This window comes from Falco naumanni, chromosome 10 (genome assembly GCF_017639655.2).
Source record: "Falco naumanni isolate bFalNau1 chromosome 10, bFalNau1.pat, whole genome shotgun sequence".
In the NCBI taxonomy this organism is placed as follows: Eukaryota; Metazoa; Chordata; class Aves; order Falconiformes; family Falconidae; genus Falco; species Falco naumanni.
In genome coordinates this window covers 22,289,810-22,309,795 of record NC_054063.1, presented here as the reverse complement: position 1 = coordinate 22,309,795, position 19,986 = coordinate 22,289,810, and the positions used below count along the sequence as shown (strand labels likewise).

The 19,986-nt window shown below is 50.8% G+C and overlaps 1 protein-coding gene across 6 annotated transcripts; it reads left to right on the top strand.

The window, feature by feature from the left end:
• Window positions 1-6,373: 6,373 nt before the first annotated feature.
• LOC121094582 (sodium-dependent lysophosphatidylcholine symporter 1-like) lies at window positions 6,374-18,662 on the top strand. 6 transcript variants are annotated; one of them, XM_040608420.1, is made up of 14 exons: window positions 6,374-7,905; window positions 10,408-10,527; window positions 10,851-10,975; window positions 11,941-12,073; window positions 12,472-12,550; window positions 12,962-13,119; window positions 13,244-13,334; window positions 13,757-13,878; window positions 13,994-14,077; window positions 14,267-14,350; window positions 15,311-15,423; window positions 15,885-16,028; window positions 16,310-16,486; window positions 16,710-18,662. In XM_040608420.1, exons 1-14 carry the CDS (start codon window positions 7,786-7,788, stop codon window positions 16,738-16,740), a joined length of 1,581 nt encoding a protein of 526 aa, XP_040464354.1. In that variant the 5' UTR covers window positions 6,374-7,785; the 3' UTR covers window positions 16,741-18,662. The 6 variants fall into 6 exon arrangements, with proteins under 6 accessions (XP_040464354.1, XP_040464352.1, XP_040464351.1 ...); XM_040608418.1 differs by having other exon boundaries at window positions 13,994-14,350; window positions 16,710-16,757; window positions 18,424-18,662; XM_040608417.1 differs by having other exon boundaries at window positions 13,994-14,350; window positions 16,710-16,757; window positions 18,351-18,662.
• Window positions 18,663-19,986: the final 1,324 nt, after the last annotated feature.

Genomic DNA, 19,986 nt, shown 5'->3' with positions numbered 1-19,986 from the left:
TTTCCAAGAAGGCACAAAGCTGAATCAGCTTGAAGTGACTGAAAGTAAAAGGCAAACAGAGTCTTATCTTACTGGAAAGCAAAGTATAGTTTAAGAGGTGAATTACTGAGATGATGGAAACAGCCCAGGTGGAAAAGCTCAAGGCTGTAGTACCCTTTTATTTCCTCTCCTCTGCTGAGGACTAAGCTGAACGACTGGAATTATCCAGCTTTGGTCTGTTCCACTGTTTGTGTTTTGGGCTCAGGTCTCCATATCTTTCTCTTCATTGAACAGAATCCTGCGGGTGAATTCATTATGCCTAGACATGAGTGACTGGTAGCGCTGGTGTAGTGTCACATGTCTGAGTTGCCATTTAGTGTGGTGCTACGGCACTTTGCAGTGACCGGCAGTGTGCTTGCTCTTCTAGCTCTGGGCTTTGGAGCACAACTCCAAAGAGCTGTGCTGAACTGTGGGCCTCCAGATGTCAGCTAACCTGGAGCTGCGCTGTGCCCGGTGGTATTTCCTTGAGAGAGGCTGGATTTCTGCCCTCCGAAGGGCTGGAGCACACTGTCCGCTCCCTGCCTTAGTCACTCTGGAGCCCTGCGGCTGCTGTGCTCTAAGTCCACCCTCCTCAGCACTCTGAAGCTTCCAGGTCCTGGCCTTGGTGTGAGGAGAAGGAGCTCTAGGGATATGCAGGCTTGGGGAGGGCCAGCAGGTCGGACAGGTTTGGCATGAGAAACTTGCTTGGCTGCCTGTGTTAATACGCAACTGCCAGCATAGATACCAGACCTTAGCAAGGGCGTTTTTACAACAGTTTCTCAGTTGAGAGCTGAATTAACTTAGATTTTTCATTACTAAATGGATATACAATGTGCATAACAGATTTGTAAATTATTGTGAAAATTGCCATTAAAAGCCCTCAAAATAGGAAAATGGCGTTTGACCCTTTCTGATAATGGCTACCATTTTTTCTCGTAATTTGGATGATGTGCATGCTGATGTCTGCTCTCACTGCTTTGGGTTGCTCTGCAAGCAGGCTTTGTGCTGAGCTGTCTTCAGCTCAAGGAGATTCAAAATCTCAGCAGCATTTTCAAAGTTTTTTGTTTTTTGTTTTTTCCTGACAGGTGAACTTGGGGTTTTCCTGCCTGCATCACTTGATGTTGTATATTATGGCCACTTCGTGAACCAGTACAGAGAGAATTCAGGAAGGGAATTTCCCTCTGATCTAAATATAGCCAGAACTGCCGTGTGGGATGTCGCTCATTTTAATTGTTTGTTGGAGGAGTTCTCGTATCCTCATCTCCACACGTGCCATTCTGGGGACCTGGGACAACATCTTCCAGAGTGCTGGACAGGATGCGCCCCTAGACCCAGAAAAAAGTTTTAACAGAGTACAAATTATTTGTCTCCTGCTTCTGCCTTGGTCAGCCAGTGGACTGAGGTGGTGACCAGCAGCATCTGTGGTCTTTGGCTGGATGAGCTGGCCCCACTGGTGTCCCCAAATTAAATGAGGGTTGGCAGCTAGACAGCAACGCATCTCCCTGGAGGATTTTGTGGCGCAGATTCTGGTCATTGATGGGAACCTTCACATCCAGGACTCCTCCCAGCTCTTTCCTTGCCAGTGAGATGGCAAGGTGATAAATTCAGGGGAGTTCCAGCCTTGGAGGTGCTTCTCTGCCAGGAAAAGCGCGTTTTCCCCTGAGCCGGAGGGTGGCACTGCTGCAGAGAAGCCGCTCCGCCTTTAGGGCTCCTGCTCCCCCCTGCCTGAAGGGAGCTGCACCTTGTTCTCCCCTGCGTCTGAGCCTCTCTGGGATGCGGCTGCCAGCTCCTTCTTCCTCTCATTCTCTTCTTAGTTTTTGTAAGTAATGAGCAGACCTTATGTCTGGTGAGCAGGATCAGCGCTGCCCTGTCGCCAGGCTATCTGAAGCATGCCTGCAGCGGAGCACTGGAGAGGTATCAGGAGCCAAGATAGGCGCATCTTCTTCCGAAGCTGACAAAAGAGCCTGTGGAACAAACTGGAAGCAACATACATGCAATCTCCTGTATTAAACCACCTCCTTCTGTGAGCTGGTGGAATTTTTCACTATAAAATAAGCTATAAAGCAAGGATGACAGCCAGGCTAATTAATGGGGAAAGGCTTATATACCAGAACAGGAAAAAGGCAGATGGTGGAAAGAGACACCTTGATTTTGCAAAGAAAATCACCTTCCCTGTCACTTGTGCAGCTCTTTGGTGTTTGACGTGCCCCTGCGGGGAGGTAAATGCTCATTTCTGACACTCCTATAGTTTGTGATGGTTGTTAGCAAGTTTGATACGTCTCTCTGCTAAAACCTCCTTTGTCATCCCATTTCTTTGTTCTAACAGTCATAGGCTGAGATTGGGCTTTTCTAAAACTGACATTTATGCTCACAAAATACTGTCTTTTTCTCCTTCTTTGCCCAGAGAAATGTTTCACTTTTAAAATGTCCTTTTTTCTCTGATCATTCCCTCTACAAGGGAGTCTCGCCTGTCTTCCTGGTCTTTCGCACACTGGTGTTAAGGCAGTGTTCCACATTTCAAGTGAGAACTTGCTTCTTTTAAATCTCTGTGTGATAAGTTTTACGACTGTGCTGTCCCATCTGGGGCTGATGTCTTTCACTGTGTCTGCGTGTTTTTCTCAGAGCGCTGTATTTGAACGATTTTCTCTTCCTCTGACAGGTAATCGTAGGACTTCCTTGGATTTTTTTCCTTTGTACATCATTCATTGTTTCCTCCTCTTCCTTTTCATGCATCCTGTTGCTAAGGTTTAGTTCCTGAGTTTTATGATAACATTTTTAACCATTTCCTGGGAACTTTACCTCCCCTCTGTAATGCTGTTTTTGCCATGGGATGTTTCCTGGTCCATGTTTCTTGCACGGTCAGTGGTCTGCTTTTACCTCGGGAGGTTCTGCTGTTCTAGTGCCTTTGGTCAAGTATTTTTTCAGTGATCCCTTTGTATGAACATCCATTTCTAGGCATAGCTGCACCTTCAGCTGCCTGTTTGGATAGAACAATGTTAACAGCACAAAGCAGCTAGTTGGTTGGCTTGTTCTGCCACAAAACTTGGGTACCTCAGCTAGCGGATAAATGGAAGCAGTGACAAGAGATAGGGAGCAAGAAATCTCTGGGGACACCTGCAGCTACAGAGGATAAGTGTAACTTTAGCCTAATTTTTTTTTTCTGCCTTTGGTTATAATCAGTTATATTTAATTTAGTCTTTGCTCCTTGTTGCTGGATAACACCAAATCTTTCCAGAAGGAGAAAGTGACCTTCATGCCATGGCTGCTTCTTGGGTGGGTCTTCAACTCCCTCGTGTCTTTATTTAGAGGGGTGATTAAAAGGATGTCAGTCTGCTCCTGGGAAGTTCTTTGGAAGTTCAGTCAGGAGAGTTTTCTTTTGAAAGCAGTGCTGCTTTACAGATCCTTATGGATCCTTTGTTTTCAAGAAAAAGGACCCTGAGCTGACGTTTCTCCTGACTCTGTAGTTACAGCGGAAAACTGGCTTGGGGGATTGGTGTTACAGTCACGTAAAGCAGGATGCTTGTGGGTTTTTTCAAAGCTCACCACCACGAGGGGAGGAGCTGTGATATCTGTTTGAATCCTTGGGCAGGAGCTGGTGTCTGTTGAGGAGTTTGCTGTTCTAGGTAAGCCTGTGTGAAGAATTGCTAGGTTGTGAAAGAAAGCTACCCCCCTACCGCTTCTGAATGGTCTTGTTTCTGTTAGTGAACCAGACGGTTTAGAGATAGAGACTGGCAATTTTAAATGACTGCAATTAAGCAACAAAGTTGTTTTTCTTACCAGGTTGTGGGTTTCCATTGGTGCTTGTATGGTGAACACCTGGCATCAGCCAAGGATGGGTGTCTGACAGTCACTCCAGGTGGAGCTGGTGTCCCACAGCTCTCAGTCGTGAGGGCTGCCCAGGTGTGCTTTCCTGGCAACCCAGCTGTGTCCTCCATGAAAGACAAGCCTTTCAGTTCCTATCGTGCTTCAAGACTCAGACCAGACTTCTCTGAGCTGCATGGTTCTGTACTTGTCCTTCAGGCACAGCAGCAATGAACATACGCGTCAGGGCTCTGCCTGGTGCCAAGGGAACTGGCCATCGCACTGGCTTGCTGAACTGTGCAAGCTGGGTACCCTCACCTACAGTCCTTGCTAACGAGGTGTGATCACCCTGCCAGCTTTCAAGGTTTAGGCAGTTTCACTTTAGGAAGAGAAAAAGCCCCAAAGGTAGTTGATGTCTGCTGAGAGTTCAGCTGCAAGTCTCCTTCTTGCTCTGATAAATAATGCTGTACCATGTGGCATAAATATACTCAGCAGGCACGATGGCAGAGTGGCTCTGGGAGCTGGCGGAGCGTGTCATTGCAGACGGCTCGGGGACTTTCGTATGTTGGCTGCTGCCGAAGTGCTAAGTAGGCTCCTACGGCAATGCTGATGGAACAAGGAGGCAAACACATGCTGTCTAAACCAAGGGAGCTGCTGATAGCAGCTGCAGGCCAGGCGATCAGGCTGGCTGTCACAGGGATCCCGCAGAGTTCAACGGAAACGGGAAGAAATCCTTTCTTAGTTACCTGTTAGCAGAAGCTTTTCCAAACAAGTCCCGTTCTTTCCCAACTACAGACTTCTACAGAGAGTAGTATAATACTAATTATGCAACAGGGCCACATCTTTGGAGTTAAACAGCTCCTGTGTTAAGCGCCTCTTGATTCACTAATTTATCATTTTCTGACTTATTTACTACATTCCTAAATGCTTATCTTATTTGCTGCTCTGTCTTGTCTGCACTGAGCCTGTCTGTCCCAGTGCTGGGAGTTCCTGAATAGATTCCAGATGTGCGTATTTACTCAGGTACGATTCATGACTCTTCATTAAATTAACTCTTTATTGGCTTATGGGCCTATGGTAGCAACAGCTCTTCTTCTCCTGCCTCATCCATCTTGGTGGCTGCAGAGAAGGCAGCTGTGCTGAAGGGAACACAAGAGCCACTGGCCATGCTTAGAGCAGTCAAGGAATGGTGAACCTTTGGAGGACTCACTAGTGGAATGTCTCCAAATACTGCCACTTGTTTCTGTGCCAAAAAAATCCCATTTTCTGGCTTTAGACTTTTTTTCTTTTTTTCCAATGGGCCTCCCTTACTTGAGCAGCCTGTCTCTAGGTCATAGGACCCTGAGAAAAGCTGTTCAGCTAGCGTGGCTTGGATTGGAGTTGTTTGTATCATGGATTCCTGGGCCCTGGGTGCCTTGAGAGATAAGATCTCATGCTTCTGCAGTGGAGAAGGGGGTTCTGGGGAGGGGACCTTTCCTTTGCAGTGAGTAAATTCCAACATGACCTTGTTTCTGAAACTGCAGAGCTTTAACTTCTCTGTGCCTTTTGCTGAGTATTTGTGCAACAGAAAAACGGGTGTAGCTGCAGTGTTGCTGAGTGCTTTCCCTTTTTCAAAACCTATTTCTGAGGAACTGATAGCAAAGGATCAGCGTAGCGATGGAAGATTCATCTGCCTTTTGCTCCAGACCCTTGGTGTGCACAGTGTATGGGTAAGCTGGTTTGGTTAAGATTTCAGACCTTGACACACAGCATTATTAGAAAGCTCATTGCTTGTAGTGAGTAGCCCAGTGTGTAGCAGTGATTAACAATGATACTGGTGCTTTTCACTGAAATCTGCCTTTCTAGCACAAAGCTGAACCCCCCTCTTGTGCAGAGGAAAGCTGTCTAGACCCAACGGGTGATGCTGTCTTCTGTAAGGCACTGAGCAACATGACAAAAGGCTTTGGGAGGATCTGAGCAGAGCAGAAATAAAGCTTTCCTGTGCTGAAGATAATTGTGCGCTGAACTAGCTAGGGAGCAAGAGCTACACAGCTACTCTGGGAGGTAACTGTTGGTCATCTGTTGGCTTTCTAGTCTGTGAGCAGAAAATGCAGCTATTTGCACCTGGAGAGTAAATGAGTGCCAAAGAGCCAGAGGATTAAGTGCTGAGTACAATTTCCAAAGGTACCTTGTGTCTGTCCAAATGTAATTGTGTGTGATGAGTGGGTACAAAATGGCCTAGAGAAAAAAATTAAAATCAGGATTTTATATTTCCTTTTGAGTTTCCCCTTTCCTCTTGGGTGGGGAGAGATGTATTTTGCTTTCTTATAGAGATGTATGCTTAGATATGCTGGTGGGAGACAGGGATTTGGCTCCCACTGCACTGGCTGTGGTCCAGTGTGAGTGATATTTGTTATCTGGGATGTCAGTAAAACAGCAGTGAAGAGAGATGCCGCTGACTCAGTTGTACTGTGGCTTATTAACCAAGTTCTGACTAAGCCTGCGAAATTTTTTGGGTTTTTGGTTAACCCCCACTGGACAAGGGAAGGCTGAGCTGAAGATGACACATCTTTCTAACAGTGTTGTGATGAACCTTGCAGGATGGGTGCTTGTGTTCCCCTTGGCCATGGATGGTGGTACAAAGACACTAACATCGATTTAACGCTCCCAGGGGCTCTTGGTTACCTAGGAAGAGCACAGGGAGGTGGTTTTCCCTGTGTTCTTCTGCCCCAGCTGCTGATGTAAGTTCAGTCTTGAGACTGAATTTGATCTAGTTGGAGAAGCCTGTTTCTTAAAGAGCTGCCTGATGAGACTAGATGTGCCAAACAGATGATTAGCGGGCAGAGCGGCAGTGCGATCCCTTTCATGCCAGCCTTTTTGCTGTGTGCCTTCTGTCCTCTGAAGCCAATTCTCCCTCTGCCTTTGCTTTGCCAAGTACTCGTAACGGTGACTGGCTGCATGCTGTGATCACTGCTGCCTTGGGAACTTGGCTGCTCCCACACAGCCAGCGCTGAGTAACTGGGCTCCTACCACTCTTAATGTAGGAGTAATTTTTGGTTTGTGATGCTGAGACTGCTGGGCTTTATGGGCTATGAAGGGTCTGTGAAAGGGGACTAAGAAAAGCATGGTTCTTGTCATCAGGTTAAAACATACTGTGTGGGGTCTGCATTGCCATGGGAGATCTCTCAGGAGCTTACAGGCTGAAAGAGGTTGATAATTGCATTTCTCATTTAACAGAGAAAGGAAAATGTATCCCACACCTCCTGCTTCCACTGACATTGTCCTGGGCTAGCGCAGTGCCAACACCTTGCACCCATTAAGGATAGGGCAAAGCAAAGAGGCAGGGGGTTTCCACAGCCCCACATAAGGAGCCAGAGCCGGTCTCCTGGTCTTCCTGCACTGCCTTGGAAGAGAGTGGCTTTGTCAGGGAGCAACCTGGGGCATGAACTTGCCTGTTCCTGCTGCCTTCTCCCTGGCTGCTCCAGCTGCTTTGGTTGCCCGTCCTGGGTTTCGCATTTTGGTTCTGTGTTGCATGTTGCAGCTGGTGGTTGCTGGTGCTGAGGCAGGAGTCCTGGGGTGGCTCGAGCATGTTCCTGCAGTGGTCTGGAGCTCAGGCAAAAGACTTCTCCACACCCCTACGATGTCCATGTGGCAGTAGCCCTGGGGTGGGAGGGAACTGCTGGACCCAGTGTGACCTTTTGAAAGGCACCAGTTTTCTCCACTGCAGAGAGCTGGGCAGCCACTGCCCTGAGGACATGCGGCACTGTGAGCCCCACCAGCCTTTCTGCCTCCATGGGCAGGGTCTGCCCACGCTCCTCCCTCGGGGCCTGTCATTTCCCCTCCATCAGCTCCCCCGGGGCCCCACAGATGTTGTATCTTCACTTGTCAAATCTCCATCCAGCTCTGATCTGCGTCTGCGCTGCACTCTGACGTTTGAGGCATCTTCTTCCTCAATCCTGGGCGAGGAAGCTTCTACTTCCCTGCCACATGCTGTTGAAGGACACAGTCATGTCTGCAGTCATGCTTCCAGGTGGTCATGAAGATGCTGAGCTGCACACGTTAAGCCAGGAGGGAGCTCTTCCACAGGGGACAGTGGTCGGCAGAGAGGTGAGATCAGTGGTCCAAGGTGCTTCTTTCTCACATGCAGAAATGCATCTCACACGTGCACACTAACCCTCACGAGTGTGCACACCCACGCAGAGCCTACCCGGATCAAGCAGCCACAGGCTGTGGGGGTGTTTCGAAGTGTTTATGACTCGAGCTCAAGAACACATTGTTAAAGTAAGGCTCTGCGTTTTGTTGTTATTGCTGACTTTCAAGTGAAATGGGCAGAGACGTGCAGAGTGCTGTCCTACCTGCTGAGAGCGTAAATGGAACAAAAGCTGCCGCAAAACCTTACAGCTGGGAGAAATGCCTTTGTTATTTTAGAAACAGAACTGCTGTGCAAACAAGATGTTGTATGAGTAAGTGCTCCTTAGTGGTGGTGCAAGCCTAATGCTTCAGCTATCCCTGTGGGACAAGGTTGCTCTGCAATTTGAAATAAAAGGGACCTGACTCTTGCTGTGAGGTATAAAAGGCAGAAAGTAAACTCGGACCAGAAGCTGTGAGGCACAAGCAGGCTGCTGAGCTTACCTGGCATGGGGAAGGCAGGCACTCTGCTCCCCTGGGTGTGTGGGAAGAAACCGGGCCCTCCAGCCTGATGGGCACAGCGGTGTCGGTGCTTTTTCCATGGCATGGGCTGTGGAGGAGTTATTGCTAATCACTACATGAGGGAAATGCGCTTGGTGCCTTCTGGAATGCTGCTTTCTGGGATTGTGCCTGTGTTTTTGGAAGCTGCTCCCTTTTACCATTAAAATGAAGGTCTGTCACCCCTCGAGGGTGGCTGTCAGCTCGACTGGTGCCAGCGGCACAGCAAGCTATCTCCAGCCCAAACAGGCACGGGAACCAGCAGGTTGCCCCCTCACCCCATGAGCGATGAGGGCAAGTGGGAATTTGAGGCGTTCCCTGACTTGATTTCCCTGTTACCCAACTGTCTGGGTGACCCTGCAGTCTGTCTCTCAGCCCAGTCTCTTGCACAGCTGCCTCATGCCAAGTGTTCATCCCTCCTCATTCTCAGCTCTTCTGCAGAGCTCTTGCTGGAGGAGCTTGCAGCCTTTTACAGCCATGTCTGGACCAGGCCTGTTGCCTGGGATGGCCGTCTGTGCTGTGCGAGCAGTGGAGCCTTCTGTATCTTTCCAGAAAGGGCTGTGTATTTTTTGGGTGCAGGACAGCAACCCACCTGCTGCACTCTGAGCTGTGCTGGAGCTGCTCAGTGATCAGGAAAGCTGAAACGTGGTGTACACCAGGAACCCGAGATGCTGACAAGCCCTGAGCATCATCCAAGGCAGGCTGTACTGAAGTGGGAGGTCAGCCCTGGTCTCCAGGCATCTGTGCTGCAACCCCACCACTGCTCCTCTGATCCCAACCGAACAGCCTCTAGCAATGGTCTACTCCTAGGAGAGCTGAGCTGCGGCCAAGGCTATGTGCTGCTTCAGCCAAGTGGAAAGCCGCCCCCCGATTGGCTGTCTGCTTTCTACGTGGTCTCACCCTGTATGCTGCAGGATACCCCTGGTCTTGTGTGGTGCAGAGGTGTATCACGCTAAACAGAAAGCTCCGTTCAGGGCTGGGAAGAGATCAGTGCTGTAGGTTGCCCCTGGGAACTTGCCAGGTACTTGAGGCTTGGTACGGTATTTACTAAAGCTAACCACATCCAAATAAAATAGTGGCTTTGCCATCAGTCCTTTTCCTGTGCGCTGAAACGTTCCTTGTGTTTTCCCTGTTGATCTGTAGAAATCCCCTGGGCTCCAGCCTTTGCAGTCTCTCTTCTCAGACTCCCTCTGTTACAGGTCACTAATCACTAATGCAATGTGTACTTTTTAATATTAAAGAACTTGAACCACTGGATTGTAGGTCAATAGAATAGGAAAGGACATTAGACCCGCTCAGCAGATAGCACAGTGTCTGGCATTAGATATATATCACGTTTGTTAGCAGCCTGTAATCTTACGCAAACGTGCCTGTGAGGAGAATCAAGGTGAAATGCCAGGATGTGGCCCTGGTGACAAGACAAGCCTAAGACAAGCAGATGAGGCAGATGTCCACCGAGCAGCTTTTGCCTTGGGGCCTTGGCTGGTGGAGGAACAGATGTGGGCTGGTGGGGTGTGGCGAGGAAAGTGGCTCGAAGCGCTGTGCAAGAGACCTTGAAGGTTTATGAAGAATAGGAAACGCCACTGAGCAGGACCTCAGGAGCCGGGCTGCTGCCTGCAGGCAGATTGCGCGTAGGAAGCTCTGTGCCCTGACCCACCAAGATTTCCAGCAGATGGGGAAGGACTCCACAACACCCCAAATGCCGTGACCACCTTGCTTGTGAATATCAGGTGGAGTGATGTCCAGGCAAAGGACAGGTATATGCGTGGTGGGTGGGTTGTGTGAGGTCTTATGACATGACTGAGGGTTTAGATGGGCTTTGGAGAACCCAGCGGATGAGACGAGCAGTGCTAAAGGTTAGCTGCCAGCCAGAGGTACGTATCATTTCTCAGGTGGGCTTGTTCCCTGGTGTCTCGGCTGCAGGAGAATCCAGGACTGACGCTCTGCAGAAAGATTTGCTATGCTGTTGGGGGCATTCCCTACCAGATGACAGGCAATGCCCTTGGGTTTTTCCTCCAGATCTTCCTGTTGGATGTTGTGCAGGTGAGTGGCCACGTGAGATGGGGTTATCTGCAAAGGGGATTAGCATAAGCTCAGCAGACTGGGGGAAGCATAGGGTTTGGTGGGTGGCCAAAGCCCTTGGAAATGCTCATCAGAATTACATTCAAACTGGATGAAAATTGCATGATGTAAATATTGTCGGTGGGTGTGTAGGAGATGTTTCTGGGCCACTTTCAATGCTTGGAGTGGTCTCCAGGGGATGCAGATGAAACATTGGCTAGCATGACCTGCATCATGCTGACTGCTCGCAGCTTTTCATCAGGACTTCTTTCCCTTTCGAGCTGTGGTTTCCATTTCCCCCCCAGCTGGAGCCATTCCATGCCTCTTTGATCATTTTCCTTGGAAGAGCTTGGGATGCAGTTACTGACCCTGCTATTGGCTTCTTAGTCAGCAAGAGCCCAAGGAGAAAATATGGCAAGCTGATCCCATGGTGAGTGTCCGGGCTGGAGCCTCAGGAGGGCTTTTGGGCTCAAATTCCTTGACTGCTAGCATAAGGAGGCAGCTGGGAACACCTCACCAGGAGTTTAATGTGGTTGTGGCTTAGAGAGTTATGAAACCTTAACGTCACAAGGACACTGAAGATAACATAACTTAGAGTGGGGTCCATATGTCATTGTGGTGAAAGAGGAGGAATGTATAGCAAACTTGTATGCTTGCTGTTTCTCTGGGACCTCAAGTTTTCGAGGTCATGGGGTTCAGTGCCTTGAGAGTCCTGTGTAGTGGCATGTGCAGAGTTTGGTAGTCAGCTGTGCTAGCAGATCATGAAACCACAGAATGGTCAGGGTTGGAAGGGACCTCTGGAGATCATCTAGTCCAAGCCCCTGCTAAAGCAGGTTGTCCTTGAATAGTGTCCAGGCAGGTTTTGAATGTCTCCAGGAAAGGACGCTCCGCAACCTCTCTAGGCAGCCTGTTCCAGTGCTATGTCACTCTCACAGTAGAAAGTTTTTCCTCATCTTCAGATGGAAGTTGCTGTGCTGCTGTTTGTGCCCATTGCCCCTTGTCCTGTCAGTTAGCATGACTGAAAAAGAGCCTGGCCCCATCCTCTTGGCAGGATCTCCTCTAGGCTCTAACCACAGGCAGAACTTGCACATAGAGGGTGCTGCCCCCAAGGTTCTGCTGCAGGACAAGGCCTTCAAGTAGTTAAGCAAGAGAGTAAGAAATGCTGGACAACTTTGACATTACTTTTTCTCTGTGTTTGTGTTTAGCCCTCCCAACCTGACTTGATGGCCGCTCACTGTGCAAAGCTGCTTCCTCTTGCAGATCCTGATTATGCAGTAGCTGGGCTGTGGTTTGGAAGCTGGGGAAGAGGCTGCGCTACATAGTTCAGCTTGTGCAATGAGAAGTATTACCCGCTTATCTGAGGTTAACATCTGACCAGCTCTGCTTCCTCCCCAGGATCGCATGCTCCATGCCGTTCGGGGTGCTCTGCTACTGCATGATGTGGTTCACCCTTTCAGATGCCACCCCCACCTCCCTGAAATTCCTGTGGTACCTGTTCATGTACAGCTTCTTCCAGACTTGCATGACTGTAAGGAACATGATGCCTGGGGCTGTCTTACATGCCATCTTACGCTGCACGGTCAGCTGGGGAGTCCCAGCCTCCCCAGGAAGGGACCTGGAGCAGAGCCTTGGAGAGCTCTAGATGAGGAGTAGTGAGGGGTGCAGGATGGTGCAGGCCATCCCTGCTGGGGTGGTGAGGTGGAGCGGTGTATTTTAATGCTGGGGATTTGGCTGGGCTGCCTGTATGTGATGACGTGAACTTCTCCATCACTGGTTTGTGGGAACAGAGCTAATCACAGAAGAGGGTGAAAAGCCACGAGTGCAGGGGGGACACAAAAGGCAGCATTACCTGCTGTGTGTAGGGACGAGGCAGGTCATGACCAGCAAACCAGGGAAGCAGCAGTGTTTGAACTGTGCTCTTCCTAGTGCCATCATGTGCCATACTCTTCCCTGACAATGTTCCTGGGAGGAACCCAGAGAGACCGTGACTCAGCCACTGCCTACAGTAAGTGTCTGTGCCCCTCCAACCCTGGTCTGCCTGCATTCCTCGGAGACCCTCCCCAAAGGAGAGGTGAATAAGTTCTGGCTTTGAACAGGCTGCAGAGTGGATGGGGTAAACCAGGGATATGAAACCAGTCATTTTCTGCAAAGAATTTATCTGCAGAAACATTTCTTAGATCTATATCATCCCTAGGGGACTCAAGAGCCAGATTTATTGGTTCCAAACTTTAGAGCATTTACTGCTGGAGCCAAGAGGAAAAAATCAGAGCAGGGAGAAACAACAGGTCTCCTCTTCTGGGACAGCTCTGGATGTTGGTGCCTCCATCCCATTTCCAGAGCTGGTCTTTTACCCTGAGGGATATGTCCCATCAGTGAGGAAGTGGGACTGAGGTTTCTCTCCTCATCGTCCTGACAGGAATGGGGTTTGAGGTGTTCAGCACACTCCTTGGATCAGGAATCCAGGGGCAGATTGTGGGCAGCTACCATGCCCGCATGATGAATGACTGTTACGTGCCAAACGAGACCCTGCCCAACACCAGCACCCACCACCTCACAGACTCGCTGGAGAACACAGTAAGGGCTGCCCCGGCTGCCCCTCTGCTCCTCCTGCAAGCTCTGGGGTGGGCACCGCTGGCTGTGCTGCCAGCTCTGTGGGGGTACCTACATTGTCACTGGGCACTGTCTCTCATTTTTCCAGCGTAGGGCCTATGTATTTGCATCCCTGGTCCTGGGCTCGATCTATTGCCTGTCCTGTCTGATTCTCATCTTTGGAGTCAGGGAACAGCCTGGTAAGTTCCATTTAGATGCAATTTGGAGGGTGCGTGGTGGCAGCGGATGGTGAGGATGGGGTTGTCGAGGAAGGTGCAAGGCAGAGGAAGCTGGGCTTCTATGGGGGGATGGCTCTCTGAAACACAACACAGACTTGGATACTGAGATCCTCCTCGGTTTGTGCTGGGAGCTGTGGGCCTGGGACAGGGTCTGCAGCACACTGCTTCACACTGAGCAGGCCTCGCCAACACAGCCTGCAGAGCCACACAGGCCAGCCCGAGCATGCAGCATGAAAAGGCAAAATCCTGCCTGTAGCTGACACCATGGCTGTTGTCTCTGCACCAAGATATCAGACCCCAGTAGCTCCCCACCCCTTGTGCCTCCCATCCTGTGCCGTTTTCTCTGGCAGCTCCAGTGCCAGCCCTGCTATTTCTCCTCCCAGGGCCCCTCAACCCCCTGGGGAAGGCTGAGCTGTCCTTTGTCAGCTGCCTGAAGATGATTGTGGGACACAAGCCCTACACCCAGCTGCTGTGTGGCTTCCTCTTTGCATCCCTGGCCTTTCAGGTAGAAGACCTGCCATGGCAGGCAGAGAACTTGGAGGATAAAGATGTCCAGGCAAGTTTTCCAGACAGAGAACTCAGGACCCCCAGCCATGAACGTCTCTGTATTGCCTTCCCAGATCACACAGGGGATCTTTGCCTTCTTCTGTACTCATGCTGCAGGGCTAGCTGGGAAGTTCCAGCATTTAGTGATTATCATGTTGGTAAGTGAGCCCCAGGCAGACCTTCCTGGTGGAGAAGTTGATCCCTGGGTCGCCTCAGCCCCTGAGCATGGGCAGCTCAGCCTTGTGGAGTCATGTCCTGCTGTTTCTTGCCCATCAGCAAGGCTGTCACCCAGGCAGAGACTGGCAGTCCTGGGGGCACTGCTGAGACCCCTTTGGTTCTCTCCTCAGGTCACAGCTTCCCTCTCTATTCCCTTTTGGCAGTGGTTTTTGGGGAGATTTGGAAAGAAAACAGCAGCATCACTAGGTCTGGCGGTGAGTTGGCCCATGGTTGTGGACTGAGAAGCCCTGCGGGGGGACAGCCTTGCCCCAGCTGCTCATGGTGTCTGTGGAGAAGAGCTGGCTGGTGGCTAAGGGTGGCCCTGAGCACATTGTCCTCTGCATTGCAGGTGACCAGGTGTTAAGTCAGTAGCTGATGGCAGCTCTGCAGTTCCTTGTGTCTGGCTGCTGCTGGTGTCAGGGGCCTGGGCTTTGCAGAGCTTTGCGTTAAGGTGCAGGGAGGCTGAGGGACCAACTCTGGGACAAGGGGTAAATTATATTGCCTGCAGCATCACCCAAGCAAGGGCTCACACTGTGAGACTCTGTGGCTGCAGATTTGGTGAGCAGCGTGTGATCAGATGTTGTATCAATGCACCAGTCTCATGTGCACACGCAAGCATCATCCTGTGGCCTCTGTCCTGCTCCAGGATCTTGCATGCTTGATGCAAGTGATCCAAGTTCTGCCAGCCAGTTCCATGAGAGGCACGGGGAGGGAAGGAAGGGCTGTGTGCCACGCTTGGCACTGGCCAGGAAACAGCCTGCTCATCAGACACACGTCTGGCTGCTGCCTGGCTTTGCAGGTCAGCAAGGAAATGCCATTTAACTTTTTTGCGGAATTAGGTCCTCAAATCCCATTGAGGAGCTATCTCCAGATGCCTTCCTCACAGACATGGGGTGCAGCCACAGCAGATTCAGCTTTCCAGTTCAACCACTTGCCTCCATTGCCCCCCGTAACCATCCCTTCTTTATCCATGAGGGAGGTTTTCTTGCCAGTGTCAGCCTGCCCAGGGCCTCTCCATGCTGCACTGCACAGGGGACAGAAGCAGTTCTGTTTGTGAAATGTTTGGGGAAGTGGGGAGCACGGCCTTTGATTGGGCAGACGAGTGCAAACTGCCTGTGAGCAGCAGAAAGGGCCCATGTGTGCTTTTGTTTTTTCCTTTTCCTCTCACTGTGCAGCTGATCATCCCAGCCCTGGTAGCCATCACCCAGGTGACACACAACTTCCTGGCCTTCATCTTCTTGGTGATCATGGCAGGCTGCAGCATGGCTGTGCTCTACCTTTTACCATGGTGAGCAGCGGCACCTCAAGCCACTTGTCAGGTGGAGAGGAGGGGAAGGTTATAGGGGAAAGCACCACCCATGAGGTGCCGAGGCTGCCTGTTTGCTCAATACAGCAGCTTTTGAGCTGCAGAGGGACACATGGAGGTGGGAGTGGGAAGGCGCATGGATGTAATGCATGGTCCCCCAGCAGCATCGCTCAGTCTGCATTCGGGCTCAGCAACAGGAACCCGTCATTGTGCAAGGTGCTGTTTGTCTTCCCTTCTTCTGAAGCAGCCGCTGCACCCTCTCTGTAAGATGCTCTCTGCCTTGTTTACCTAAGGCAGAGGACAGACACAAAATGGTCTCTAGAGTGGGGTTCTGCAAGGGGGTTTTGTCTGTCTCTGCTGCTTCAAGAGGCCTGGAAGCAGCTAGAGCTGAGCTCAGCTGGTGTGGGTATCACCAACACATCTGTGGGGCTGTCTGTCCCCAGGTCCATGCTGCCAGATACTGTGGATGACTTCATGCTGAGGAACCCCAGCTACCTCAACCTGGAAGCTCTCTTCTACTCGTTTTATGTCTTCTTCAACAAGTTTGCAGGTGGCCTCGCTGTGGGGATATCGATACTGAGTTTACAGTAAGGCCCAAACACTACCTCCCCTATTTTGTCATCCCAGCACAAGCACTTTCCACTGCTGTTTTCTAGAGCCTTGATAGGAGATGCTGGAATGAGTCACAGGGGTATCCAAATTTGTCTTTCCAACATTTTCTGGGAGTAAGAGGAGCAGAAAGAAGTGGGAAATTCCCCAAAACTGGACCTCCAATGCCAGGCTCTAGAGGAAAGTGATGGAGGTGTCTGCTTGCCTTTCTGCAGTGACCGGTTGGGGCTGGGGGAAGGAAAACTGTTCTCCTCTTTAGTTTTGCAGGTTACCATGCTGAAAAGTGCACGTACAACCCCTCCGTCGTCTTCATCCTGCAGCTTCTCATGGCCCCAGTCCCAATAAGCCTGCTGCTCATTGCCATAATCATCTTCTGCCTCCATCCCATCAATGAGGAGAGGAGGAAGCAGATGAGAAGAGAGATGGAGGAAATGGGGTAAATATAAGCTCCCTGAAGCCAGGTCACCTAGCATTAATCTGGGTGTCTGCCTTGGTCCTTGCCCAACACAGAAATGTTGTACAGGGCAGGGACTCTGTGTGTCCAGTCCAGCACCCCATCCCTGGGCTATGATCCTTTCAAGGGGTGCATTTCTTAAAGGGCTTCGGGGTATTTTGGAGACCACTCCAGATTTCATGAGTGCTTGTGTTCCTTTTGGCAGACATCAGGTACAGCGTGGCAGCAGAGAATAAACCCAGGGCTGAAGTGGGTGAGTTCATTGGGAAGGACACGGATTTGCTGCCCTGTCAGGATGTGCTGCTGTCAGGGAAAGTCACCGCTTCCTGTTGTTTCCTGTTCCCTGTCCCAAAGGCCTGTTTTGCATCCTGACCCGCTCCCTCTCCTGGCTGGCAGGCACGGGATGGGGAGGGGGTCCTGCTGCAGCTCCAGCCCTGCCACCTCATCAGAGCTGCTTTCTCCAGGGTTTGGCAGGTCACGACAGAGCTGGGCAAGGGAGATCTGTGCTGTCCTGGGAGACACTGCAGTGCCAGAGAGGAAGGAACCCTGCCAGCCCCAGAGCAGTGCTCACACACACCGGGGTGCAGAGGTGTCACATAACCTTGTGGGAAAGCATGCACAAAGAACACGGAGATTATTTTTGAGAGGACCAGGTTTTAGGGAAAATACTGCAAAGATAGTGCACATCTTTGTGCTTAGACTGCCCTTTCACAGGGAAAGGTTTAGAGTTTCTTTGAACAAGGGTGAAGTTCAAGCCAGCAGTGTTTTAAAGCATGTGCAGTGACAATGACACCTGGTAGCAGGGTAGCGGAAGCCAGCTCTGTCCATCTACCTTGGCCTTGTTAGCTGAGTCACTACTGGGAAACCAGGAGCTTCCTGGTGCAAGAGACTGTGGGAATGGGCTGCACTGCCTCAGGTCAGGCAGCTGGGGGGGGGTGGGGGGTGTCTGGCAGCTTGTCCTGGTTTTTGGTTGGGAGGTTACATCAGAAGTGTCAAATGAATGTCAAGAGACAAGTTGCTTTTAAATTGTAGCCCATAGCTAGAGCATCTTGCAAGAGCTGCTCAGCACCCCCACATCTCTCCTGGCAACAGTGAGGGGGCAGTGGGGGGAAGAAGAGAAATCAGCCATCTCGTGGCTGGTAGCACTGAGCTGTGTTCAGCCTTGTGCAGAAGCAGAGCAATGAGGCTGGTTATTTTTAGGGCTAGAGCTGTATCTGACCGTTGGTTGACCTTGCAGTTCTCCACTCTGGTGCACACTGGCAGGATCTGAGCAAATTGCTCCCCAGTTGTGTGCTGAATTAATTTGAAGCCTTAAGTCTTGTGGCGCAACCTTGCCATCGGTGAGGGAGATGGTGTTTTTGCGCTGTGTCAGGGTACCTGCAGGAGTGTCACAACAGCCCAGATTCAGAACAATTTCACAGCAGCACAAAGAGCCTCCTCCCATCATGCCCCCTCCCCCCTGTTGTCCCTGTCCCCCATCCCCACCTTTTTTTTCCCTTTCTTTTTTTGTTGTTTTGTTTTCTGGAGTGTGAAGGATGTTCCTTGGGATCACCTGACTAAACCCATGGTCAGGTGTGTTGGGATGCACTGCCCTCTGCCATGTTCCTTTCAGCCTTGCTGCCTCTGGATTTACAAACAAGCAAATGCCTTTGAGCACTGAGAAAATGCTCTAATTGTTGAGCGTTTAAAGTCTTGCAGAAGCATGAATTACAGAATCATAGAATCGTTTAGGTTGGGAAAGACCTTTAAGATCATGGAGTCCAACTGTTAACCCAGGGCACTGCCAAGTCCACCACTAAACCATGTCCCTAAGTGCCACATCTACACATCTTTTTAATACCTCCAGGGATCTAGTCTCCACCACTTCCCTGTGCAGCCTGATCCAGAGCTTGACAACTTGACAAACCTTCTCTTCAAAGGCACACACACTCCTTGGAACAGAGGAGTGGGCTTGATCTGGAGCTCCCAACCTGCAGCACGGGCTGTGAACAGGCCACGGGCCACTGCAGAGCAGGACAGACCCCATGCAGAGCAGGGAGCTGCTGATGGCGTGCGTGGTGCCTGCCAGCCCCACAGCTGCCTGGGGTGGTGCTTCTGTGTAGCAAATAATGTCCCATTTATTTTTTACAGTATTAAATCTGAATGGTCATGCTTTTCATTCTTGGTATTTCTTGTGAGTTCTGCCAGCAGATGGTCCAGAGGGCAGGGAGTGGTTTGGGCAGAATTCACTTGTTTTCAAGCCTTTGTGCGTTCTCCAGAGTTTAGAGACCAGAATCTGACCTGAACCTTTCCTGGGTCTCGATCAGCTGGACACTGAGCAGTGAGGGGTGGTCAGACCTGGTTGGGCCCCTTGCCCCTGTTGAAGTACTGGCTGTTGCAGCGACCTTGTTTAGATGAGCAGGTTATGTCAAAGAGTAGAAAAACCCCAAGAAAACACCCCACCCAGGGCGAGAGCTGCAGTGCCTGACTTGTGCAAGCGTGCCTGCACTGGCATGGCAAGGGCTTTAGCGTGGGCATACACAGAGCAGTATTTTCCCCTTTCAGATCCTTGTTTGTTACTGCCTCTTGCAGGGAGAGCAGGTCCAGCTCTTCTCCGAGATGGCATTAATCGGGAGGGATGAGAACGTGCCCCTTTTTCTTCCCTGCTATTTTTCATCTTGACTCTGGGCCTCACACATCTGCCACGCTGACAGGAAGTCAGGGACCACAGGCACCATCTGCGTGTTTCTGCTTTAACATAAAAAATAATGCTATGGCATCAAGCTAGAAGAAAAAAAAATCCACCCTTGGTATTTCAGTATTTAAAAAATGCAAGCAAGGCATAGAAGCAATTAAAGCTTGTTTCATCCCATTATCTGTTATTTTAAGAGTTTCCTCCTCTTGTGTCCCATTTTAATGCACTTGCTGAGAATACTGGCTTTTTATTAGTCTCTTGGCTGTCCTTGGAACTTCTCTGTTCCCTTGTGGACACTCAAGTTCATCTCCTTGAAGTAAGGAAATAGGACGCTTTGAGGCAAAAATCCTGTGCCTGGAGTGATTTTATTTTATTTTTATTTTTGACCAAAAAAAGACAATAGTTCCAGCTGTTCCCAGAAGAAAGTCCTTTTGCGTGTGGGATTGTTCAAACCTGCGTGTCTTCTGCTGAACCTGTCCCCGTGATGGGGGGCTGGCGCTGACCCCCCGGCCTTGCGCATGAGGAGCAGCACGAATATAGATGTGTACATCAGCACGAATATAGAATATAGACATCAGCACATCGGCGGCTCCCCGGCGGCTCTCGCTGCGTGTGCCCAACGCTCCCGGTTCCGGCACAGCGCCTGCCTCGGGGGCTGTGGAAACCCTGAGGGCTCCTGGCTGGGGCCTGCGGCCGGCGCCGGCACCTCGGCCTTGCCGGGGAGCGCCGCGCTGGCAGCCTTGGGCCCGCGCCGGGCCACGCACCCGCGGCCGGGCGGGCTCCCCGCGGTCGGCCCGCCCCGCTCCCA

What these genes read in the sequence shown, in the direction of transcription:
- LOC121094582 (XM_040608418.1), top strand. Translation starts at nt 7,786, where the DNA reads ATGCTGTTGAAGGACACAGTCATGTCTGCAGTCATGCTTCCAGGTGGT. An exon ending in GGACAGTGGTCGGCAGAGAG is followed by an intron (nt 7,906 to 10,407) that starts GTGAGATCAGTG and finishes TCTCGGCTGCAG; the next exon opens with GAGAATCCAGGACTGACGCT. An exon ending in CAGCATCACTAGGTCTGGCG is followed by an intron (nt 14,351 to 15,310) that starts GTGAGTTGGCCC and finishes CTCACTGTGCAG; the next exon opens with CTGATCATCCCAGCCCTGGT.